Source organism: Cnephaeus nilssonii, assembly GCF_951640355.1.
Source record: "Cnephaeus nilssonii genome assembly, chromosome: 7".
Lineage (NCBI taxonomy): Eukaryota > Metazoa > Chordata > Mammalia > Chiroptera > Vespertilionidae > Cnephaeus > Cnephaeus nilssonii.
In genome coordinates, this window is record NC_137078.1 from 99641035 (window position 1) to 99667023 (window position 25989).

The window sequence follows — 25989 nt, forward strand, 5'->3', positions numbered from 1 at the left end:
TGCAGGACTGACTTCCGCCACGCCGACCCAGCACTGACTGCCCCGGGGGCTGCGATCAGACCCTGCTTTTCTCTCAGGGCCTCTGTCTAGGCCTGATCTCAACCCCCTTGGCAGTCAGTGCTGGGTTGCCATGGCGACCCAGCACTGACTGCAGAACTGACTTTCGGTGTTCAGTCGAGCCTGCAATCATTTTGGACATTACAGACCCTGGCTCTTTTTATAGATAGATAAAAGAAGAGGAGTAGGAGGCAGGGGAAATACTTAATGCTGTTTGGTGCATATTGAGTTTGGGAGGCCTATGTCTAACAGGCCAGGAATCAGTAGATTAATGAGTAGAAATATGGGAATAGATGACTGGAGAGTAAGTAGAATGGAAAGACAAGTTGGCTGAGGACCCTGCCCCAAGGAACCCTGACATTTAAGGGAGGGACAGAGAAAGGGGAGCCCATACATGGTAGATTTTCCTTCAAAATCTTGAAAATGGCACCAAAAGTTCATACAGATTTCATTATAAAAAGGACCTGAAGAAAAGGCACAATTCTTTTCCAGGACAATAGTATGTCAGACAAGGAAAGTAGTGCCTACCTGTCCAAGGCAATGGAAAAAGTCAACCTCTTCTCTCCCAATAGGATTTCATAGGAACTGACCTTTTATGGTGAACCTAAGTCTACTTCCACCCATGTTACATTGTTCCCTGGGGCTGTTGAGTAAGAGACTATGTTCCAGGGGAAAGATAAGCAGAATGAGAAATGTCCCTCACCACCCAAATGATACCCCCCGTCCCACGAAGGCAGCGATCTGTTGTGCCACATGCAAGGCCAGCTCTGCACAGCACCTTGGGAGACCATTTACTTAAGAAATTCAAAAAGCCAAATGCTGAAGGATTTGGTATTCATGAGAAAGCCAGTTCCCCACTCATCTCCTATATTGAAAAGCACTTTGCACAGAGAGGTAGTTTGCGTCTGCTAACTAGTGGATGGGGATCTGCTGGGTAGCAGGAAGTTAGAGAACTCAGGGAGGGTTGGTGTGTAGGGGTTTATAGGGAGAGGCAGGGGCACAGCAAGGAATGCCATTTTTAGGACTTTGACCAGGCACAGCTACTCCTCTAAAAGCAACACAGGGACCAGATTATGTTTATAAACACTTTATTGATGTCATTACAGTGGGCAAGTTCCCAGCTAAATGCAGATACGAGCGAGGTATTCCTGGATTAATGCAGGAGCCGGTGGGTTACATGGGACTGAGCATAAGGCCAAGGAGAGAGCACCAAAGTTTCAATGTCAGACGCGGCCAGAGACCCGGAGCCGAGGGGGCTAACGTCCCTACACTGAGGGCTGCTTCCTTCTCACGGCTGGGTGTGTTCAACCATTTCTGTGCCGTCGGGAACAGACGCCACAGGAATGGACCCGTGTCCTGGTGGACTCAACTGCTGCTGCTCCGTAAGTCACGTGCTAGCACGCGAGCTCCCAGGACAGAGGCGGAGTGTAAACCTCTGCTTCCCGCTCCGGGCCTCCTGCCTGTCTTCATTCATCCCTGACTTCCCGCCCTGAGCCACACAGCCTGATGCTGAGTCTCAACAAAACCCTCTCAGATGACAACAGCTATTCCAGAGCAGCGTCCTGTGCAGACAGTCTAAGCCTATGACAGTGAAGAAAGACTGTCTCCGTCAGCCATCTGGGAGAAGTCAGCACCCTGACCAATGCTAACTGAAAGCAGAATGCAGGAGACCGAGTTAGGAAGTGGAATACGAATAAAAACAGAAACAAACTCCAAAAATCTACAGTCTGTGAGGCCTGGGCCAAATAATGACCAGTTCACAGATGGTCTTCCTTGAAGGCGACAACATTGTTGCTCACATAATTCTCAGAAACACACGGGAGCCCACGGCTGTATTCTGCAATCTGTTTCTAGGTGGGAAATGGTCAGGGTCTAGCTGGAACCTTCTCTAACCCCAGGACACAAGCTAACTAGGAAGGGGCGTTGTAACACCTGCAGGGTTTTAAGGCAAGAAAGGCCTGTCAGGATGTAGAAGCTTCAGAAGCAATGTTACAACTTGAATTCTGAAGCGCACCTGGAGTTCCATCTGTCACCTGTTGGAATTTATCTGTCAGGAGCAGACTCAAGGGCATTTTACTGGGATTTAACTTTTTGGCAAAATAGGAACTTTGGTCATAGCCATAGTTCTATCAAAATGTTTTAAAGAGGTTATTTCTGATTAAAATATTTTTAAAATATGATACAAAACAATAACAAGAAAGTAAACATCTTCGTTTCTAATGTAAGAACAAAAATTTTTGACCAGCATCTTATTTTAAACACAGCGAAAGCGTCAGTAGTGCTTATAGACAGTAGAGGGTTCTCTCCTAAGGAACCAGAACAGGAGCAAAATAAGGCACAACCTGTCGTGGTCACAGATTTGAGTGAGACCGTAGTGTTCTCTCTGGAAGGCACAGACGGGGATCTGATTACCCAAAGGTTTAAATGTGGTTCTGAAGATAAGGTCACGTGACGAGGATAGCTAACTTGGAAGAAAGTTCCCTAACTGGAATTAAAGGCGATTACTCAGATAACGCTACTGCTAGGTTATGCACTCTGCAATCCAGAAGTCTCTCATCAGCCCGTGTGTAAAGTGTAAAGTGGTAAAGGCACTGTGCAAAATGCGGGCTGGGCTGACCACGCTTCTAGTTTGGAGTGCACGTTAAAAAAAAAAAAAGGCACATTTCCTAAGAATCAAACTTGACATTAACGAGCAGAGAATAATCATTGTACATATGACAGTTTGTAAGCTTGATAGGAGAGCAGGCTCTAAGTCCACGTCTCGACGAGGCTTCCAGAAGAGCAGGCGGGAGGCTCCCTGGTTCTTCACGAAGACACACTCCACACTGAGCAGCAGGGAGGTGGAGAGAGCAAGGAGACGCGGTTAGGCTTCCCGCGCATCCAGAACGAACCTCGCACTCCAGTCCCCAGGTGAGCGGAGGGCACCTGCCTGCTCCCCCCAGTGGCTGAGCTGCATTTTGTGGAGGGCCAGACCAGACTGTCCAAAGGAAGGCTCCAAGATGTGTTTGTACTGGGCTAAAATGGCCATGGGTGTTCCAAACTGTATCTGGTCTCATTAGCGGTAACAGTAATGATGGGAGAGTGTATTTACTTATTTATGAAACTATTATTATTATCATGTGCCAGGTAACACCCTAAGCACTTTTTATATATTAAGCAGTTTTGGCCTCATAACAAACATATAAGGTAGGTACCCTTATTATCCCCATTTTACAAATGAGGAAACTCCAGCTCAGAGAGATGAAAACACTTGCCAAAGCCACGCAGGTGGATGGCGGTGGAGCTAGGACGGCCCGTGCTTTTAACTGCTGGACTACACTGCTTCCCACAGAAGGAAACCTGACGGAAATATACTCAGAGAGAAAACTGATAGGCCAGTGGGAATAAAGAAATACATTTTCTCGAGTTTCAAAGTATTGATGTTTACATAAAAAACCTCAGACTTGAATCATACAACACTCGTGTTCAAAACGTTTACTGAAGAGAACGAGACTCTCTGGACTAAACTAGCATGTACATGAAGCCAGCAGTTCCGCTGAGCTGAGGACAGAACTCACCGATGATGATGATGATGACGATGACCACAACGCCGATCCCTATGGCCCACATCTGCAACGAAACATGTCCAGGTCACATTCCGAAAGAAAGAGGACCTGACTGAAGAGTGTCATCTACCACCCCAGCCACTGAAAGGCCGGTCAGGTGCACCCCAATCTGAGAGAGTGCAGTTTTTAAAGCCTCAATGTAATGCTCTCAATCAGATCTGCAGGCTACTTATCTGCTTTTTGTAAGCTCTTCAAATGGTCTGTGGACCCTCAGTAGCACTTGTCTGTGTATATGAGTTGCCCATGTCGGGAGGGGCTACTGGGCACAGAACGTATGGGAAAGTGTCACTTCTAAGACGGGGGGGGGGGGGGGGGGGTGCGGCAGACATAGAGGGATCTGGTGGCCGCGCATGTCTTTGATAGTCACGTAAGACCCGCAGGGGCACTGCTCCTGGGGAGCGCTGCTCTCGGCTCTTCTGCCCAGCACACTGCGGCCCCGGAGAAGCTCTTTCCCGTGGCCCTGGAGCCGCTCACAGCACCCCACGCAGGCGCACCACCACCGCCAGCCCCCTCCCGGCAGCCTGTGAGCAGGGCTCCGCTGGGGGCGGGGCTGGAAGGGCTCATGTCTGTGACGGATTTTGGGCATTCCTACATGCTGCTGCTTTTTTTTTAAAACTTTATTTTTATTGTCTACATGCTTCCTAAGGTCAGCCACAGAACGTGGAAAAGGGTGTACAGTCAGTGTTTTAGATTCAGTCAACCCACATTTCCATGGGGAGTCAAACTCACCCCAAGATTTAGGCAAGCCCAGTGTTTGTGGGCTCTGTCAGCCCGAGAATGCAGGGGGACGTAACGTGAGGACGGGCTGGAGAGCGTTACCTTGCAGTTCTTCCACCAGTACTTCCTCTTCAGCTTCGCGGCACTTGTTTCAAACTGGGAAGCTCCGGCCTGCAGTGCGTCTGCGCGGTCGTCTAACTCGGAGAGCTTCTGGTCTCGCTCCAGCACCTTGTCCACGTTCACGCGCATGATGTCCACCACCTGGACGCACGTGACCCCATCAAGTCACACAAAAGAAATGGAAGAACAAAAGGTCAGCACTTTGCTATTTTGAGCCAAACTTTCATTGAAAAGGGGGCCAGGCCTCACCATCCCATGAAATAAGCACTTAGTAAACTAGGACTAGAAGGGAACTTCCTCACCATGATAAAGGGTATTCATGGGAAAACCCCCACGACTAACATCCATGCTCAATGGCAAAAACCAAGAGCTGCCCTGGCGGCTGGCTCAGCGGACTGGAGTGTCGTCCTGTCCCACACACTACAAGGCTCCTGGTTCTATCCTGTTCGGGCATGTACGGGAGGCCATCAGTCAATGTTTCCCTCTCACATAGATGTTTCTCTGTCTGTCTCCCTTCCTCTCTCTCTCAGGTCAATAAACGTATCTTGGGGTGAGGATAAAGCAAACAAACAAACAAAAAACAAAGCTTTCCCCCTAAGATCAGGGAACAAGACAAGGAGGCCCACATTCTCTCCTGCTGTTCAACACTGTACTGGGAGTTCTGGCCAGAGCAACTGGGCAAGAAAAAGAAACCAAAGGCCTCCAAATTAAAAAGGAAGAAATACATGATCCATATTTACAGATGATCCCATATGTAGAAAATCCCAAAGAATCCACAATAGGGTTATTAATAAACAAATGCAGTAAAGTTTCAGGGTACAATATCAGCATCCATAAATCAGTGTTTCCATATACTAACAATCAAAAGGAAATTAGTAAAAACAATTCTGTATACAATAGCATCCAAAAGAATAAAATACTCATGGATAAGCTGAGCCAAGCAGGCAAAAACTTGGACTGAAAACTACAAAACACTGCTGAAAAATGCTGAAGACCTAATTAAGTGGGAAGACAGCCCACGTTCACAGACTGGAAGACTTAATATTGTTAGGAGGACAGTACTTGCCAAAATGATGTACTTATGTGCAGAGTCATCACAATCTCTATCAAAATTTCAATGGTCTTGGCCCTGGCTAGGCAGCTCAGTTGGTTAGAGCATGATCCAGATACACCAAGGTTGTGGGTTTGATCCCCGGTCAAGGTACATACAGGAAACAATGAATGCATGGACAAGTAGAATGACCAGTTGATGTATTTCTCTCTCACTCTCTCTCCCTCCCTTACCTTTTCTCTCTAAAAACCAATAAATGTAATAAAAAGGCAATGGACTGAAATAGACATTTCTACAAAGAATACATACAGATTGTCAACAAACACATGAAAAGTTCAACATCACTGGTCATTAAGGAAATGCAAATCAAAGCCATAAGGAGATACTATTTTATACTCACTAGGATGTCTATAACAACAAAAAAAGGCAAATAACAAGTGTTGGTGAGGATGTGGAGAAACAGGGACCCTTGGGTATTGCTAGTGTGCATGTGAAATGGTGCCGCTACTGTGGAAGTTTGCTGGTTCCTCAAAGCTAAACATAGAACTACCATATGACCCAGCAACTCCATTCTGAGGTACATACCCAAGAGAAATGAAAACATATGCACACAGAGAAACTTGTATGCAAATGTCTATAGCAGCATTATTGGTAAAGCCAAAAGGTGAACAACTAAATGAATGGATAAACAAGGTACACACATGCAATGGAGTATTACTCAGCCACAAAAAGGAGCAAGGTGCTGATAGTTCTTACAATTTGGATTAGCACCAAAAATATCATACTAAGTGAAAGAAGCCAGACACAAGAGGCCACACAGTGTATGATTCCTTTTATACGATATATACAAAAGGAGAAATTCATAGAAACAGAAAGCCAGTTAGAGTGGGAGAAAACAGTAGAAAGAGGGGACGGGAGTAATTACTAAATGTGTACAAGGTGTTCTGTGGTGATGACAAAATTGTGAAACTAGACAGAAGTAATGGTTGCATAACACTGGGACTATAACAAAGAACCACTGAGCTGTACGCTTTAAAATGGTTAATTATGTTGTGTGAATTTCACCTGAATTAAAAAAACAAACAACTCTCCTTAAAATTCCTTTGGTTAAGAAAAAGGACCCAATTTGATTTTGTAAGTAAACAAAAGTTTCATGCAAGATGCAATTAGAATGGGTTTCTTAGCATGAAAATATAAAATTTTCAGAAGTTCATAAAGCCATAATGTACCTAATAAAAGAGTAATATGCTAATTGACCGTACCTTCGCAATGCCCACCAGCCAATCAGGAGTATGCAAATTAACCCAACAAAGGTGGCAGGTTAATTTGCATAAACAGGTGCTGAGCAGCCGGGGCGGGCGGGACGCTTGGTCGCCACCATGGCGACGACCATGCATTCGGCACCGCCCCAGCCACTCCGGACCTCTGGGCAGCGTGGGAAGGTGGAAAGGCGACTCTGGCCAGAGCGAAGGCGCTGCTGGCAGCCAGGGGAAGGAAGGAACATTCTTGCATGAAGCTTCGTGCATTGGGCCTCTAGTATAAAAATATTACCATATGCTTTAGTAATCCACTGTTAAACCTAGTTTAACAGAAGTTTTACTTTTATATTTTTCTTACATTTATTGGGGTGAATTGGTTAATAAGATCATGTAAGTTTCAAGTGTACATTTCTATGATACATGATCTGTATGTTGCACTGCATGCCCACCACATCTTCCATCACCATGTATGTAACCCTGGTTTAACAGAAGTTGAACACTGCTTTCTAAGGCAGCTACATGCAGAAAGACCAAGATACCCTTGTTGGACAATGATGGCTTTTAGGGACATGGAAATAGTAGTTTGAATTTGCCAATCTTCCATTGTGGGTCTGCAAACAGGGCAGAACGAAGATGCTGTGAGCACCCTCTAACTCAAGAATTCCACTAATGCAGATTTGTTGGGCAGAGCCGTGGTCGGCAAACTGTGGCTCGCGAGCCACATGCGGCTCTTTGGCCCCTTGAGTGTGGCTCTTCCACAAATACCACGGCCTGGGTGAGTCTATTTTGAAGAAGTGGCATTAGAAGAAGTTTAAGTTTAAAAAATTTGGCTCTCAAAAGAAATTTCAATCGTCGTACTGTTGATATTTGGCTCTGTTGATTAATGAGTTTGCCGACCACTGGGCTAGAGCAACTTGCCAGCATCTGCTTTCTGTATGTCAATGGGCAACAACTGGAGTTAATTCTAGAGGCCTGCTCAGGCTGAGTAATAGGAAGTGAGGCTATTGGAACAGTATTTTGACGAAAATCTGGTCAGAAGGGTTGGTCTTGGCTTGAACAACCTATAGATCTAATTCTGAATATTCGATTACCCTGTTTTATAAAGTAGTTATCTTTTTTTCCAATATTTTTTTGTGGCAAAATATACATTATAAAGCAGTTCTCAGAGGAATGCCCTCAGGGAGGGGTATTTGTGTTTCATGTATGTGACTTGGCCACAGAAAAACAAGCATGAACCAGGAGAATCTGACTTCTGCTTAGACCAGGGCTTCCAGAATAGTAGGGGTCAACATTTTGTTACTTTTATGATACAGTCAAAATTCACTTTACATTCACACTTCTATGACACTCTTCCTAAAGTGTGATCCCCATGTTGATTTAAAATTATTTCCAGAGTGTTCCCATGTTGATTTAAAACTCATCTTTTCAGCATTTCAGAGCAGTACCTCGTCCACTTGGTTCTGTGTCTGCTGAAGTCTCCGGTTACTGCCAGAGGCAGTGGGACCTGCAGGCGCACCTGTAGACCTGAAACACGGAAAGGCATGTGCGTCAGCCACGGAGCATTCCACATACATTTTTGTAAGTACCAAGTCATTCCAGTAATTTCGGAACGAAAGCAGAAAATGAATAATGAACAACGGTTCTAACAACATTTCTTCTAACTCCTCTGGAATGTCCAACATTCATCCACACGTTAACAGTGACCAGGGTCTAAGCAGAGGTTTAATAGAATCTACTTTGTATCACTGAAGAACCTGATCCTAAGATAGATAAACTCTACTTTCCAATTTTCTAACGACTTTTTTCAAGCCTCACATCTACTTAAAAGCACTCAGTATCCCTGTATCCCTCTGATAGTTACAGAATGCCTTTTTTCCAGGATGGTAAATACAGGCCTTTACAGAAACAGGAAAACAATGCTCCCTCTCTTAACCGTTTCATCAAATGCCTTATTTCTCCCCAGGCGCCGATCTTGCTTGACCACTCTGGGCTGGAAGACCTTACTGTTCCCATTACTTTGTTGGCAGCCCCTGATTAGATTGGATATATGTAAAAATGGATCCTAACAGATCACAGGCCCGGGCCTGGAGAGGCCCTCCCTATTCCTAAGACAGCACCCAGCAGGTGTCCTGCACATGTCAGCCACGGATGCACTGAGCCCACAGGCAGTGCTCTCCCAGGTGTCAAAGCGGCAGCAGACCCCACGCTGCCTCCGCAGAGTCAGTGTCTGACAGGCATTTGTGGAGGGGCACGCACTGGTGCATTTTCTCCTTGAGTCCTCATAACTCGTTGAGGGGAACACTACTGTTGACCCATTTTATAGACGAGTAAGGTGAGGTGTGGGCAGTCAGCACGGCTGGCTGTGGTGTTTAGACCTGGTGCTGTGGAATTCCACGGACCCAGATCTTAACCACGGGATCTGCTGGCCCCGCGGCCTCGGCAGCCACACTCCAGAGCGGGGTCCCCAGTTCCTAGAAGGAACCCGGGAGAGAACGCGTTCCCCTCTCCTCTCTCGGGGAGCCGGGAGCAGGCTGCAGAGGGGCGGGGGTTCGGTGACGCTCCACAGCGGCTGAATGTGGCCCCGGGAAAGCCCCCCGGGCAGGGACCGCGACAGGAGCAAGTCCCAGAGCCGCCTTCCCGAGCGCACTCCGGCCGCGGGCGCCTCGAGAAGGGACCGAGCCTTTCCCCGGCGACTTCCGGCGCCCAGCCCAGCCCCAGCCCCGGCAGAGACCACCGCCCCTTTGGGGACCCCGGCAGTGGGGGTGTGGGGGGGGCGTGAGAGGGGGGCACGGGGAGGGGGCGGGGACGGAGGCGGGGCGGGGTGGGCACTCCTAATCCGGAGAGCCCCCGGCCCCGCCCTGGTCCCTTCCGGGTCCCCCCCACCCCCAAAGCCGCTGGGCCCTCCGGGGCGGTCGGCGGCGCCGCGGGGTCGTTCCGCCCGCCTGCAGCCCGCACTCCCGGGCCGCCGCCCCACCCAGGCCTCGGAAGCCCCGCACAGGCTCGCACGGCCTCGGCCCGAGTCCGAAAGGCTGCCACCGGGAACCGGGCCGGGCGGGGCTCCCCGTCGCGGGCCGCCGCCCCTCGGGGCCCGAAGCCGTCCAGCTCGCAAGGCGTCACTCACATTTTGGCGGCGGTGGCGGCGGGCGAGTGTCGACGGAGCGGCGGAGCTGGACCGGAGGCCGGGACCTGGGCGGAGCGGTGGCGGCGCGGGGCCCGATGACGTCACAGGGCGGGGCCGGATGGGCGGACGGGGCGCGCAGGCCGCGGTGGGCGTGTCGGAGGGGGCGGGGCCGGATGGGCGCGCAGGCCGCGGTGGGCGTGTCGGGGGCGGGGCCGGATGGGCGGACGGGAGCGCAGGCCGCGGTGGGCGTGTCGGAGGGGGCGGGGCCGGAGGGGCGGGCGGGGCACGCAGGCCGCGGTGGGCGTGTCGGAGGGGGCGGGGCCGGATGGGCGCGCAGGCCGCGGTGGGCGTGTCGGGGGCGGGGCCGGATGGGCGGACGGGAGCGCAGGCCGCGGTGGGCGTGTCGGGGCGGAGCGCCGGGGGCGGGGCCACACCAGGCGCTGGGTTGGCGCTGCGGGCCGGCGTCTGGCCACAGAGGGCGGGTCGGTTAGCGACCGCTCCTGTCCCAGCCGCCCGCCGCCCGCGCGGACCCTGGGGACGTGGTGCATTCCGCACCGGAGAGGGACTGCAGGTCAACCAGGCGGGCCGTTTCTCGGGCGGTGACTACACTGGAGACATCTGTGTGTTCCTGCTCAACTCCCCACACGAACCTAGTAGCCCGCAGACCCCACATTTCCCCAACAAACCTGTTAAAATGAGATATGCATTCCATTTGGGGCATTTACCAGACATTGATTGGTTTGGGTTCGCTGTCTTCGTATTCGTGACACGAATAAGTATTTGTCATTGCACAGAAGGGGCTGTAGTTTCTGCACTTGCACATTCCTGGGCCCCTAGCACAGAGTAGGTCTCCAGCTGCTGATCCTGTGGAGGCGGAGGCACATCGCTGCATGCACAGGGTTACTTTGCAGGGTTTTCAAGTTGTATCAAAGTATTCCTACCAACAGAGGCAACTCCTTCCTTAAAAACAGACAGAACACTAATAGGTCATCTGGCAAGTTAGATGAGACACGGAAAAGAAACACTAACCTGTCTTTTCCAACTGTAAATGGAACAATTTGAAAAGTGAAATGTCAGTATACATTAGAGTAAACAAGATGGTGTCACAGAGGAGGTGGGATTTGAGACTTTCCAGGCAAAGGATGAACAAAGGCCACGAACCAAGAAAACAGTGGAAATGGCACAGACCAACCAGGTTGGGGCACAGGTGAAAATAAGATGGAATGAAGACTGGCCAGACACGGAAAATGTCCTTTAAATGCAGTGGGCTGCAGAAACCATTGAGGCCTCAGGCAGAGCGTGCAGTCTGTCTGGCAGTGGCGTTGAGACGGATGAGATGGGGAGGGACCACCCGGGAGGTGAGGCTCTGGGACAGGAGTCAGCTGGACAGTGCCTTTTAACACACGTCAGAGGGTTTTAACGGAAAAGGTGAATTTATTTACCTATCTTTATATTTTTATTGATTTCAGAGAGGGAGAGGGAGAGATGGAAACATCAACGATGGGAATCATTCGTCAGCTGCCTCCTGCCCCACACTGGAGATTGGAGCCCGAAACCCGGGCATGTGCCCTGACCGGGAATTGAACCCTGACCTCCTGGTTCATAGGTCAGGCCTGAAAAGGTAAATTTAGACTGGTGTCTTTATCACTCAAATAAGGCAAATGATGCATGGAGAGGTGCCTGAGAAGATGGCTGAAAGTGTTCTAGAAACAGTGAATTTACTAAGAAATTTTTCCCATCGTGGACATATTTGAAACCATAGAACATTCCATGTCAAAACGTCACATCTGGATCTAAGGAAGTAATTGCAGTTATTTCGTATGGTTTGAAACAGGCCCATCCAACTTGGATGGTAGTACCAGGTCAAGTTAAAGCAACACAACACACATAATATGGGGAAATTTTCTTCATTTTTAATTTACAGCAGAAAGAATATAAAGCATTCAGAAAACATTTTCCATATTTTAAGGGCAATTCAAAACATTTTGCATGGTTTCCAGCAGCTGAGTTCTTCAACAGATCCATTGATTCAATGATGCTTTACATGCACAATTACAAAAATAAAACTTACAAAAAAGAAGACATCTAGACTAGTTTTACATGCAAGTCTCAGGGACCCCCCGTTGGGCGCCAACTACTGTGTGGAACTGCCATAAGCGACCGTGCAGCCAGAAAGGGGTTCGAGTTAGTGTCTTTATTTCATTCACACAGTACAGCTGATTTCAAATGGGGAACAAGAATAGCAATGAGATCTTCAGGAGACAGAATAAGATTAGCTATTAATTTCTTATAGTGAAATCCTACTCCTGGCACTTGGGAATTCAGATTATCCAAGAAAGCTGCGCTTATCTATCATCTTATATTCAAAATGAAGATTCGTAACCAAGGAAAAGGGGTCCGAAGTGCTTCGTGTCGGCGCGAGTGCCGTGGCACCGCCCCTGGGATTCACAGTTGTCCTGCGGCTTCCCGTCCCCTCCACGAGGACCCTCCTCATGCTCCACCCGTCCTTCTCTTCCCGAACTGTCTGACTCACTCAGCGAGTAATGTAGCATGTGGAACATCAACAAAATAAAATGAGTGTGAGGGTTAAAGCAAACCCACTGAGGTCATTACTCTTGTCAAAAGATCAGTTATCTGTACCAGAATAAATGGAATAGACATCTAAAGTCGGCATTAAGGTAGGATATTCTGAGAGAGCTGGCTTTCACGTTCTATTCCCACTTAGGAATGCAGGTGTGCGTGTGTGTGTGTGTGTAAATGACTGTGTCCTCCTGTAGGTTAAACTGTGTAAAATAAAAGGGGTCGTAGGGGTGGGGTGGGGTGGGGTGGGGGGGACTGCAACAGCTGTAACATAACCCACACATTTAAAATAACAAGGCTGAGTCAGCTCAGTTTACAAATGTACAGATGGCTACTAGCTGTGGGGCTGTCACCGTGGTCGAAGCTGATCACAAGCAGTAAGACGTATACTGTACAGTAATTTGAGGTTGGCAGTGAAAGGAAGTAATTAAAAAACAAGTACAATTATAGAAAAGGCACCAAGAGCACTGACCCCAGTTTTTACCTCGATCCTGTTGTGTCTACCTTCCTTCCGAAAAGACACCAGTTTAAAAGCTTATTTGTGAATATTTTTAGGCTTCACAACGAGCCTTGAGTTTTAACTTACAGTTGGCAGCCAGAACCAAGAAAAAAAAAACAAAAACAAACAAACACAAAAAACAACAACACACGATTATTTCAGCTTTACACCAACTGGTCCTGAAACGTAACCTGGGAATTTTTAAACTGGCATCAGCAGATGCGAACTTGATTCTCCTCGATTTGACGTTAGTAGTTGAATGTTTAAAAGCATCAGATTTCTTTGGCTCCTCATTCTGTGAAAATAGTCAAATGCCGTGACATCCCTACAAGACCAGTCTGCATCTTTCATAGTTTTAGTTATTTCTTTTGTGTGCACTTTTTTTTATTACATTTTCTGATTTCCAGCAGGAGATATGAAAACGTGAGACATTTTTCTACCTTTCGTACTATTTCTTTTGTCAGGGTTTGGTCGTCCTAAGTATTCTTTGTTGGAGCGAGTGGATGGTAGTAAGCTGTTTACGGATTCATCTTACGATTATCTGTTTAGCAAAAGGAACTTAATTTTCTTAAGCAATATTAGCATTCACATTACTTGGCACCATTGGCAAATTCTTTTTTTTAAATAAAATAAAATAAACTCCTGATAGCCAAAATTAAATGTAAACATATCCTTTTTTAAGTAATGTTACTCTGCCTTTTCTCCTAAGTCTAAATACAGTAGCTCTTTTTTTTATTTTTTGCAGTTTAGTCATGCTTTAGCAAAATGTTCTTCTAAAGAACATTTAAAATAAAGTACTCTTATAGTGAAATAAAGTTTTTGTTTCATTTTACAGACCATAGCCACTAATGCTTTGCTTTTGTTCATTTCTTTTTTCTTGATTTCATGCACATATCTCTTTGTTTTAATATATACAATATATACAAACAATACATCCACATTTTTCTTGCTCATTCAGACAAAACTATACAAATAATTTTATCTTGCCATGTTATTGACCTTTGTGAATAAAATATTTAGCAATTAATATAATCCCTTTCAAATATTTCTCACTTTCCATCTCTACCTTCTATATATACACAGAAACTGCTCCGTTTGGATGAAATAGCCAAAAATATGGAATTTACTGGCCAGAACGCAGCACCACGCTGATCTTTTAGGTGGCAAATGTCCAGGCAAGGTTTATGATTCCTCAGAGTGACTACACTTCCCAGGGTTCCCGGAGAAAGCTACATGCTTTACCGATTCTCTGAGTAACCCTCATTGCACATGAAAGTAAGGCAAAAAAATTAAAGTGCTGAACATGAGAGAAGGGATACGATGATTCCGCGCAGGCTCTTGGGAGGGGGTGGGGACAAGAAAATAACTCTTAACGCTGGAAGCGGTTTCTCCTTATTTCCCATGCATTACCCGTTTGCCACGCCCGCCCCTCTGCAAATTTCCACAAGACATTAAAAACCTGCAGATTTTTTTTAAAAGTTGCATTAAGTGTGCTGTAGAGGTCAAAACAAGAACAAACGTAACAGTGAAGGAAATGAGAACGCACGGACGCAATCAAGATTGGGATGATCTAAGCCCTCCACTGACAACGAATCCCGAAGATTCAGCTTCTCGGGAGGAACTGGCAGGTGCGGGAACAGCGTTCTCTCGTTGCCAGTGCATCCCACCGCTTCCTCCCTGTGTTTTTGGTATAAATGTTTGTACAGTTCCACGCGATGTTTGAGTACAGCCCTATGTGAGCAGGAAAGCGCTGCTTCCCCAGAGGGAGCCTCTCCCTTCCTCGCGGCGTCGGGTTTTCCCGCGATCCAACAGAAGATTGAGTTCCATGATGTCTTGCTGATCAAATTAAAAGTTGTCCATGAAAGTGCAAATGCAATGAACAAAACATTCCTGTTAAAATCCTGCAGCTGATCTCTCCAAAACTGCAGAGGGATTGTGTGCGTGTGTGTGTGTGTGTGTGTGTTTGCGCTTGTGTGTGTGCGTGCGAGCTTGTGTGTTGTTGCATGTCTCTGCTAAAAACAGAAATGAAAACAGTCTGAAAAGCAATGTCACATTGCTAAGGGATGCTGCTGTATGTCTTCAAGTTCCTTGGCCTTTTTCAATTCTTTCACTCTGCAAGAGAAACACAACAAGACACCAGGTGGTAACTACAGAGCGAAGCGGACCAAACCCGGGAGGGCAGTCCCATTCCCTCTAAAGTAAAAAAAAAAAGACGAAGAAGAAGAAGGAAAAAGGCCATTTGAGGATTGGGGGCCAAAGAAACCCGTTTAACTGCGAGGGGACATACTCCAGAGGAAGGCAGGGCCCCTCCTGAACCCCGGCTCTGCCGCCACCTGCTCCCAACACAGAGCAGAACCGAAACCAGCTGCACGGATGGAGCGCAACAGGAACGCGTGCGCCTTAGACAAGGCTAACTGTGCCAGCAGCCTTCTTCTCACCGGTGCCCCCCACCAGCGCCTGCAGTCCCTGTAATTCCAGGTGATGCCCGCTAGGGTGCGCACACGCCTTCGTGTAGGTGCTGTCCGGCCTAGGGAACATGCTGCCTGTGCTCAGACTCAAGGTTGCCGGAGGCCTCGGCCCTGAGCTCCCAGCTGCGCGGCTCTGGGGCTCACTCCGGGGGAGCCTGCTGTTTTGTTCTGGGCACCTCCCCCTGGCTCCCCGGGGGCAGCCATAGGGTACACTGCAGGGAAGGGACTTGGTTCCAGCTGTCCAGCAGGGTGTGCTAACCACACCCAAACGGAACCGTTCCCGAGCCCCGGACAGCTGACCTCAGCAAAGGATTTGTTAACGACCGCCTCCGGTCTGAGTTTTAAGTAAGCACTCGCCCCGGTGTCTGAGCGTGGCCCCCTGATACAGACGAGGTGCCAGGGCAGAGGCCTGAGCTCTGGGGAGACTTCTCCTCACTGACCAGTCAAGACCCCGCCTCCATGGCAGAAGGCTCACATGCCAGTGACCCCGGGGTCTGGCCCCCCAGGCCGGTGCCCGCCAGACGTGGCGGTTTCTCAGGGCGGGGGCTGTACCTCCACGGCCTGGCGGGCAGTCTGGCTGGTCTGTCTAACGTGGGCCTTTCGAATACGGACCTCTGACCCAGAGGGCAGGAACCCCGGACAGTTTCTGGCCCTCGGGGCGGAACGTCTCTCCCGGTGCCTGCAGCTGTATCAGCACGTTTACATTTTACTGCAAAGCCAACGCGAGTTTACTGTCTGGACAAACTCGAGCGGGGAGAAAACATTCTGGAAACCCAGTGGGGAGAAGACACTCGAAACCCAGTGGTGACTGAGCAAGGAGCTTGTTCCAGAGGTGGCACATGTGCTGGGACAGCAGTTCCAGACGACGGTTCCATTGACCGCCTCCGTGCAGGGTCGTTTCTCAGAAGACGCTCCCGCTGTATCATCATCGACACGAACGAGGAGGGCAACATTGGGCGCCTTGCTCGTCTGATTTCGTTACTGAACTCAGCAAGCCCAGCTCGATCCAGCAGTGGATCTTCAAGACCGTTACACCCGTCCTTCTTAACAGGTACATTTAGAAACCGTTGCTGTGTGCGTAACTGCACCCAGGCATCATTTAGTTTTAAATTTTATCAGGAAACGCACCGTGGGTTATTAGGTTTTCGGGTAATCTGGGTAGGACCATACAGAGGGGTGCACCATTCTAGGTCCCTGACTTTAGACATGCAGACTTGGTAAGTCGGTGGCTTTTTAAAAATTGAAACATGCTCTAGTCTGCTTTCAATTTTTAAACATGCAACGTCTATACTAGCAGCTCTTTGGCTGGAGAAATGCAAGGCATGCAGCGATGCCACGTGTACCTCCGGGCATGCAATTGTCTGCGCCTGCGCAGACCTCAGTTGCTGAATTAGGGCAGATGTGCATGCTTCTTCGAGTGCTACATTGTGTCTCTGCCTCACACGGGGCTCATTCACAGATATGCACGACTCCAGCTCGGAGCAGAGCTCCAGAGGAGGGAGAATTCTTAACTCCAAACCTGACAGCGTGAACCAAAGACAGCCGTTCCCGTTTTCTAGAGGGAAACAGGGATGCTTTACAAATACCAAGCTCCTCCCTGAGATGAGATGAAAGGAGAGGAAGTATAACCAGATCGGTTTCAGTTTCCTACAAAAGAATCTCTGTCGTCAGCTGGTCACGACGGGTCTAGCGTGAACATTTTTCTTTAGTTAAAACGGTCACATTCATGTTTGCGGTTTCTTTCTGAAATAATTAAAAAGCCAACTAAGTTTTCGTAAGGTTTTTAGGTTGCCACGTAAATACTCTGCTCTGAAGCGAGGGACTGCCTCACACCCCGCTACGGGCAGCGGTGGCTCCGCGGTCTACCAGGGGGAACGAGACGCTGAGGCTGTCAGACAGGTTCAGATACATTCACCTCCTGAGCTGACGTGGAGAGTCGCCCCATGGACCAAGAGGTCCTGGGTTCGATTCCCAGTCAGGGCACATGCCTGGGTTGCGGGCTCAGTCCCCAGTGGGGGTGTGCAGGAGGCAGCCGATCAATGAGTCTCTCTCATCATGGATGTTTCTCTCTCTCTCCCCCTCTCCCTTCCTCTCTGAAATCAATAAAAAAACCCACACGACTCAGGTATGTTTTTAAAAGCAGGAAGTCATTGAGAGAGGACTGCGGAAAAGGGGAAGAGAACGCGTACGTTCCGATGGCTGCACAGGTTACTTAGAACCTGTGACCTTCTCTAGTCCTCAGGACACCACCTTCTCCCCAGGCTGTAAATGGGGAGCATGGGGTGGGTGGACGTGAGCAGCTGCCCGGCTAACAGGTGCTCAGTTAACAGGCAGCGGTGCAGGGTCCGAGGCCACCGCTGCCTCCGGTATCTCAGGATAACAAACAAGTGTTCTGCAGGTTCTCACTTCGTTGGTTTCCCCAAAACACTGGATAGAAAACGCGTCTGGAAAATGTCCACGGCCTGAGGACAATTGCATTTTCCCAATTCTAAGATGTCATCCTTTATATGACCCAGCGGTCTTATTAAAATGTTTTAGAGAGATAAAATACCTCCCCATAAAACGTACGTGCCGATTTTTCAGATTTGAAACGTGGAAAGAGTGGGTCTAAGAAGCAAGGCGATGGGGAGATGGTTGGCCTCGATCTCCAAGCGGCGCCGTGTAGGCCCCGCTGAGGCTCGCACAGTCGCCCGACTGGAACCCGGATGGAGTTCAGTGGGACCGGAGGGCAGAGTGTCGGGGTAAGATGGGTGTCTGACTGTTTTGTTTTCAATCGGTTATCAATCCAATAAAGTACGTGTGGATGTCGTACTGTCTCCACAGAAACAAAACAATGAGTTCTCTTACTGAAGTGGGCTTAGAACAACACCCGATAATATCATTTTGGTTACCAAATTCTAGGGAGTAGAGTTTTCAAATCACAGTGTTTCCGATAGTGACAGGAATCCGTCGCTGGCTTGTCTTAGTCAAATTACAAACAATCCCTAAAACGCACAGGTCAACTAAAACCATGTCTACCACGTAAGGACACTCAGCAGAAGTCCCGGTCACCATCTCGGGGGGCGTCTACCTGCTCACTCGTATTTCCGAACGTGCTGGAATGAGTTCGTGCTCCTTTTTCATCATCATTATTTGTGCTTGTCCATCTCTGGAAAAAAGTTCGTTTTTCAATCTACCTGCTAATACTACCGAATCTTACAGATGCTGTATTGATATGGTTTATAAAACAACGGGAAAAGGCAGTGGAGGAAAAAAATTCAATTCTATAAACTGAAACCAAAATCCATCGATTGAACTGGTTTCATTAGTATTACCTGTATTGTCAGCATATTTTTCAGTATGCAGACTTGGTAAATATAAACCAGAATTGTTGAAACTGGGTTATCCTTGAAAATCCAGTGCCTTCGGTCTCCAGACCTCTAGAACCTAGAACACAGATGTTCAACGAACTGCTACTGGGCTGGCTGCACAAACCCAGCTTCGGCAGGGGCGGGCGGGGGAGGCTGTTTTCTGCCAAGGGCATTTGGATATTTCTGACATCATTCGCGGGCCATACAAAATTATCAGCTTAAAAATTAGCCTTCTGTATTTGGTCAGACATTTAATTAACTCGCCCCTAACGCTGTGGCAGGGCCAGACCAAATTCTCAGGCCTTCTCTGGCCCGCGGGCCCGATGTCCCCCCCCCCCGCCCCCCCGGCTTAGGTCACTGGGTTGTGGTTCTCAAAGGGTTGTGCCAAGGAAGAACTGCACGTCAGGGTCCAGGTCGCCTGAGGCACGTCCTATTGTAACTGCACTCACTCCCGAAGGTCACGACACCAACGACAGCAGAGCCGTCTCCTCGAATGGGCAAGGACAGCGAATACAGGCCAGAAACCCCGGCTTCCGAGGCCCAGGCTGTGCCTGCCGAGAGCGGCCAGGGCCACGTTCTGAACCTCCTCCCAGGGACCTGAAAAGAGTACCCACCCAGCGGCTTGGAGCGGAGGGTATCGGGCCAGCGGGATCGGACCTGTGACCATTCAACTATGAAGGACAACCCCAGGATGTCCCCGGGCATTCTAGGCCACACCCCGCCCCCCTTGGGGTACTGCTGCAGTCTCCACAAAAGGTAAACAATAAAAATCAAAAGAAGAGGGAAAGAAAGTTGCGGCAGGATGCGCTGAAGTGATGTATGAGCAACAGCACTGACAGCCGGCCAAGCCCAGAGGCTCATTTCCACGGGACGCCCCGCGATCGTCTGACTCAGGGACGGCGGGCGCGGCTCCTGGGGAGCGCAGGCACAGCCGCTTCACGGCACCCGCGCCGGGACGGCACCCACGCCGGGATGCCCAGCCAGGGAAGTGGTTTGTGAGCCCGTGGGTTTGAGCAGGCGGAGCCTCACAACGCTGGACGCCAACAACACGCAGGGCAGCGGCGTGGCCTTCCGATCAGTGACCTGTCGCTCTGAGGGCCGCGACAGCTCGTGGGGAACTGAGGGAAAGAGAGGGCTTGCCGCTTTCCAGAAAGCTCACTGGGACTGCAGAGCGAGAGGCAGAGGCCCGATGAGAAGGACAGTGCGGGGTGTCTGGTTTCACCCACACCGCTGCTCCAACGAGGTCCCTTTCCTGGACGAGGCAAGAGAGCCAACGTGGGGGCGGAAACGACCCTCGGTGACACATCCCACAGCCAGGGCTCGCTCCTCGCCACGTGCACAGGGCCACTCGGAAACCGCCTCATCAGATTCGACCAGAGAAGGGGGAGCTCCCGCTGCTGGCCTGGGCCGCTCCCTCTCGGCTGAACAGCCGCCCCCCCCCCCCCCTCCGGCGTTGCTGGAGGACGGCGCTCGCAGAGAAGCACACGTCACCGCGCAGAGTAGAAGCAGAATGCAGGCAGTGAGGACCACCTCGCCGGGTGTCAGCGTTGGCTAGTTACCTAGGTGATGGCAGCATCTGGCCAACTCAAGTGTTTGGAAACCCAGTCGTCAAACAGAGAGAAAAACGTGTGGCTTCAAACGTGTGTCCCAGCCTGGCCGGCGTGGCTCAGAGGCTGGCGATCCATGATTCTCTCTCATCGTTGATGTTTCTGTCTCTCTCTCAAAAAGAAATATCAAAAATAAAAAAATAAATAAAAATGTGTGCCCAAGAGTGTGATCTTTGCTTCCTCCAACTGGGGTTCTTCAATTCCAGTGGGACAGCTTCACCCACCTTCTCTGAACGTGGTAACTCAGCCAGCACGTTCCAGGAAGAGGCTGCGTGGGGCCCGAGCTCCCGCTGCCTGTGAGGACCCGCAGGGATGTGACGGGTCACAAAGCCCTCGCAGGGGAGGGGGCGTCTGTCCACCCGTCACTTTTCAGGAGCAGCCGCTCTGATCTCGGAGGACTTTCTAACACCCCAACAAGCAGCGTCCTGAAGGCGAGGTGGAAGCCGTTCTACCTGGAAGGAGGCGTGGGCCTTCCCGCCCGCGAGGATCGATCGCTATGGGGCCCATTCCTGACCGTTTCCCTTCCGAGTGGGGATCCGGGTTTCCGCTGTCGGATGGAGGAACGTCCTGTTCCCTGCCCGGCACAGCCCCCCAGACAGCAGTGCTCCCAGCAGGTGCACGAGGGGTTTCTCGGCCTCAGCCATCCTCCAGGCACCTGCGCTCACCAGGGGAGGGAGGGGAGCTGTCGGCTCCACCTCCGTGTCCAACGAGCTTCCTCCTAAATGGACAGCGAGGGCGTCCGAGGCCAGGCCCACCCTAGGATGTCAGCAAGAACCTGAAGGTGCTTTTAAGGCTTTTTTAGCCTCTTTCAGGATGAGCCTGCGGGGAAAGGCTGGGCTGGGGGTGGGCTGGGGGGTGTTCGGTGCTTTTCCTTAGCCTTGCCCGGTGAAGACGGAAAGTGGGGCGCGTTCCTGGTTGCTGTGCTGTGGGCATCGGCCTGTGTTCAGTCCTGATGGCCAGCATCGTCCACTGTTCCAGGGAGCCTTCTGCTGCGTTCGCCGGGGGCTGGGGTCAACAGGTGTTCCACAGACACTGTCCCATCACATTTAACTAAGTTTCCAACTAGTTCTTCTCACGGGGAAACCGCGATGAAGTGCGCCATCATCTTCCTTCACGCAAACTCCAGGGACACAGGTTCTCCCGAGAACGTTCTGCCTCCAAGAGCAAGTTCATCCTGGGGACCGCGAGGAGGCGTGTCCCCGTGAAGTCTGTGATGGGACAGAGAGGGAGCGATCGCGCTGGCCGTCAGACAAAGCCAGAGGCAAGCTCTCCCTCGAATCACAGGGCTAGGTAAAGAAGAACATTCCAGAAGGACCCGGAAGCTTCTCAGCTCCTCTCCCCGGACCCCCCTGCAGGCTCTGGGCGAAGGAGGCTATGAATCCCGACTTCCTGAGGAGACTTGTGGGAGCTCAGGACGGCGTGCGGGAGGCACGTGGGGAATTAGGGTGGACGCTGGCTGGCACGGAGAAGCACCCCTAGAAATGAGGTCCCTCACACACCGGGAGGACCAAGCGTCAGGGCACACGAGCAGCCACTCGGACTCAAACCGGGCGCCTCGCAGCAGATGCGTGTGAAGCTGGATCTCAGCGCGGCGCTCCGCTGAAGGCACACGAGGGCACGCACTGCTCCCTTCGGAAACACGCCTGCACGGACAGACGCCGTCTGTGTGCCGAGGGCGAGAGATTGGGGAGAGAGGGCAATGGAGGCTCCTGTCCTTCTCCTCCTAAATCCCAAACGCAGGCACCTCCGTGCCGGCTCTCCCGCACGGGACCCCACTATTCCGCGCCTAACCCTGGAGAGGACGCCTAGTTCCATTCACCAACGCGCAGCTGCTTCGTTATGATCTTTTAAACCAACGGCCCCTTCGATGTGACCCCGTGGTTTTCACAGGCGAGACTCTCAATCTCTTACGGAAACGAGGCCTTGGTTTCGGAGGAACGTATGAAAACTCGGCTCTCCTGTGGCTGTAGGTTGGGGCGGCCCGTGCGTCTCTGTGAGGGCCGTCTTGTCCGAAGGGCCACCCACTCTGGCCAGGAACTCTCCTCCGCTGTGTTCCAGCTGCGAACCCAGTGGTTGCCATGGAGACGGTCTGACCTTGGAAGGAAGCCTGCTGACCCTTGGCTTCAAACAGAATGAGTGGACATCAGCATGGACACACGCAGGCGGGCGGGAAAGAACACCCCCGGAAACACGGGGAGCCCTAGGCGCTCTGAAGGCTGCCCTGCCCTCAGAAACCTCGCCGGGGACCGTGCAGCGTGTCAGTGTAGAGCGAGGGAGGAGGGGTGCACAGTGAAGTCGAGAGAGAGTCCCACGTTATATTTTTGGGGCGCCTTCTCTTAGCACGACGTACGTATGAGACAAACGTGGACAGATTCATCTGCGTGGAAGCCTGTGTTTGGTGACTTAGATTCCCAGGTTTTAAACCAGTTTTCTGGCACGAAATCCTTGTCCAAGTCCCGCCCGGCGGGGACCCTCACCCCGCTGCACGCTGACACATGAGCACCCTGCTCTGAGGCCTACCAGGCCTGTGCGCCATCATTTCTTTAAAACGCACATGATGGGAGCGTCGCCTCTTAGCTGCAACGCAGGACACACCGAGGGGAGCCCTCACACAGCGCCCCTCGCCGGCTCTGCCTGTGAACGCAGGAGGCCAGCTCCGCTCACATGTCACAGCGGACGTCGGGGCAGATTCTGAAAGGCCGGCTCTGGGTACCGACTTACCTCGCAGCGTCAGGGAAGGGAGAACAGAAAATGAAACGGGAGGGACAGGGGAACGGGGAAACGGACATTCTAAACAAGACAGAGATTCATTACAAAGCAAAACGCCGATACCACCTAGGGAGCCTTCTTGCTTTAGAAATCGGGACCCAGCAGACGAGAGAAGTTCGCGAGGCAAACGGCCTCGCTCCCAAGCACCCCCTCGCTCCCCGTTTCAGCCTTCGGAGTCCCACGTGTGCCCCCAGCCGCCTGTGCGCGCCGGAGGCGACTCCCCCTCCTCCGCATGCCCTGTGCGGCCTCCACGCCCCCCTTCGCCTGCTCATGCATCGGGCATCGGGCATCGGCACGCCTGCCCTCGGCGACTGTCTCCTACGGAGTAGCCGTGTTAGTAGTCAGGGTTAGTTTCACTCGTGTCTCATCTCATTCCGTGGACGTGAAACTTACGGGCATACCTCGGCGCAGCCCCATGCAAGCAAGCAGAAAGCAAAAGACCGAGAAGGGAGGAAGGTGCTCGGGCCGGCAGACAGCGGCACTCACCCTTTTGTACAGCCCGCGGTCCGCCAGGGGGCTTCAGACAGTGAGACAACACCAGACAGCTATTAGCACGGAGGCTGACAGAGGCTCACAAACAGCTTTACTTCAACACAAGCAGAGAGTTTAAAAGGGGTTCCTTGGGTGGGAAGGGAGCGTGGTGGTCTGGTGTGTGAGATGAGCAGGCAGAGAATCCACCAATTTGTTATTTTTTACTTATGTCCTATGGTTATTATTTTTGTTTAATCCTCACCTGAGGATATGTTTTTTCCCCCATTGATTTCTAGGGAGAGAGAGTGGAAGGGAAGGAGGAGAGGGAGTGACAGAGAGAGGGAGGGAGAAACATCGACGTGACAGATCACATCGATCGGTTGCCTCCCGCATGAGCCCCTACCAGGGCTGGGGGACCTGCAACCGAGGTAATACGTGCCCTTGACTGGGAGTCGAAACCGTGACCCTCCAGTCCGCAGGCGGATGCTCTAACCACTGAGCACACCAGCCAGGGCACCAATTTATTTTTAAGTCTAGAAACGCTGGGGTCATGTGACAGCACATCCTGAAGAGATGGGACTCCTGAAGCCACTCCCTGCCCACCTGCCTGAGAGGGGTCCCGGGAGGTTTCCCGTTTGGACGCCTCTAAGTGACAAGCCACAGCCTTCCTCTGAGCATGCGGCTCAGGGACCCTGATGGAAGTGGGCCACACCCGTCCGAGGGAAACATGAGCTCCACCTCCCAGGGGCGACTCTCGGGGTCCCCTCAGCTCCTGCACAGACCAAGGAGCGGAGTGAGTGCCCATCTCAGCTGGCGTCCAAAGTCCAAAGGTCACTGCAGCCTCCCTGCCCGATTCTAAAACCCGAACCAGGGGCGGGCACGTGACCGAGAGGGCCAACCGGGCCTTTTACCCCAAATAACGGACAGACTCGGAGTTCATAGCCTGACGCTCTCTTCCTCACACACCTCCCTGTGGCCGCCCAGGTCGCTGCCGTTAAAAAGGAACCGGGGACGGGAAAACCTCTACGCCTTCCCTGCCAGTTTACGGAAGAGGACTCTAACAGCAGGCCCAGAGGAGGCCTCCGCTCAGCCCGCCGGGCGGCCTCTCATCCCGCCCGATGGGAACAGCGCCGGGCTTGGCCACGGAAAGAGAAAGCTCAGTCACCGGGCTGCGTCGCCGACCCCTCGTGGTCAAAGCCGAGGCTGAGACCAAAGGAATAGGAAACATTAACTTGTGGACATCGGGGTCTGTTGGAAGTGGCCTCAAGGAGGGACGGGAAAGGCAATTTCCTTGACAATCAACTGCCTGGGAAGCAGGCACCGAGCCTCCCCGTGCAGGGGGAGGGAGCCCCGGGGGATTGCGCTTCGCAGGAAGAAGAGGAGCGGGAAGGAGGGTGCTGACCTCCGTGAGCGCGTGGAAAGGGCCGGGGGTCCTGGACACCCTCCTGGAGGAAGGCAATAAACCCCTCTCTTCGGAGGCGCGGACTCCGCGCCGAGTAGAGGCAGGACGGGCGACACAGAGGCTGGCGGGGGTGAGGCTTGTGGGACTGACCTCGTTACGCCAGAGCACAGCCCACCCGGGACCTGCCTCTCCTAACCAGACCTGCTGTGTCCGCATCCACGGGGCGTCTCCTGGCGTCTCCCGGTAGCTAAGCCCGGTGGAGAGCGAGCGGGCGGCTGAGGGAACGAGAGCTCCGTGCAGAGCACTGTGGCCTCTGGACACCGCCTTATCCGAAAGGAGGCACTTTTCAAAGATTTTACTGCTAACGAGTGGCTCCGGCCCCGGTCCCTCCTGTCGCCACAGAAATGAGTTCTTTTGTTCATTTAAGTAAAATTACAGGTAGCCAGCGAGCCCCTGTGAAGGTTCAAAGTCCAAATGCTTTCCAAGTTTGCAAGCGGATGGCTCTAGGAGTAAGAACGAAAGTGGAGGGAACCTCTGGGGAATCGGACTGGACCTGAACATGGGCTTTCGGGGCGACTGGCCGGACCGGGCCACGAGCGAACAGCACGGCTCCCGGTGCACAGAAATGCCAGGACCACAGGACAGCGGCCTGGACGCGGCCGGAGGCCACTGTTATAGCCGGCGGCCCGGGCGGCCTGGGCAAAGGAAACCCACTCTGCACCAGCCCTGGATCCAAGGACAGCCTGATCCTCACCGAGCAAGGTCCAGCTCGAGGAGCCACGGAGAAGGCCCGCCGCCTGGCTCCACGGGGAGGGGCGGGGTCTGTGGGGTCCACTGAGCGGGGTCTGTGGGGTCCACTGTCTGCTCCTGACCGCGGGCCTCTAACCTCAGGGGTGCGCCCCTCCCTAGCATC

The 25989-nt window shown here is 51.6% G+C and overlaps 2 protein-coding genes across 9 annotated transcripts in view; both read right to left on the reverse strand.

Annotated features, from left to right (window-relative positions):
• Nucleotides 1–1128: 1128 nt before the first annotated feature.
• Nucleotides 1129–10042, reverse strand: VAMP3 (vesicle associated membrane protein 3). Of its 2 annotated transcripts, XM_079777308.1 has the most exons (5): nucleotides 9931–10042; nucleotides 8255–8333; nucleotides 4482–4640; nucleotides 3615–3666; nucleotides 1129–2882 (listed from the first exon to the last, which is right to left on the reverse strand). In XM_079777308.1, coding segments are annotated over exons 1-5 (312 nt in total). In that variant the 5' UTR covers nucleotides 9933–10042; the 3' UTR covers nucleotides 1129–2862. The 2 variants fall into 2 exon arrangements, with proteins under 2 accessions (XP_079633434.1, XP_079633433.1); XM_079777307.1 differs by lacking the exon at nucleotides 9931–10042 and having other exon boundaries at nucleotides 8255–8398.
• Nucleotides 10043–11831: 1789 nt separating this feature from the next.
• CAMTA1 (calmodulin binding transcription activator 1) overlaps nucleotides 11832–25989 on the reverse strand; it is a 675317-nt gene continuing 661159 nt past the window's right edge. For 4 of the 7 annotated variants that reach the window (XM_079777254.1, XM_079777251.1, XM_079777252.1 and 1 more), the window contains one exon: nucleotides 11832–15121. In XM_079777254.1, coding sequence (XP_079633380.1) covers nucleotides 15058–15121 — 64 coding nt within the window. In that variant the 3' untranslated portion in view covers nucleotides 11832–15057. Of the gene's footprint in view, nucleotides 15122–23689; nucleotides 23721–25989 lie in introns of all 7 variants that reach the window. The other 3 variants (XM_079777253.1, XM_079777249.1, XM_079777250.1) reach the window with 1 other exon arrangement.

Coding starts and splice junctions, on each gene's coding strand:
- VAMP3 (XM_079777307.1), bottom strand. CDS start 8,383: ATGTATGTGGAATGCTCCGTGGCTGACGCACATGCCTTTCCGTGTTTC. Junction 3,667..4,481: donor ACTGGTGGAAGAACTGCAAG/GTAACGCTCTCC, acceptor GTTTCGTTGCAG/ATGTGGGCCATAGGGATCGG. Junction 2,883..3,614: donor CGTCATCATCATCATCATCG/GTGAGTTCTGTC, acceptor CCTGCTGCTCAG/TGTGGAGTGTGTCTTCGTGA.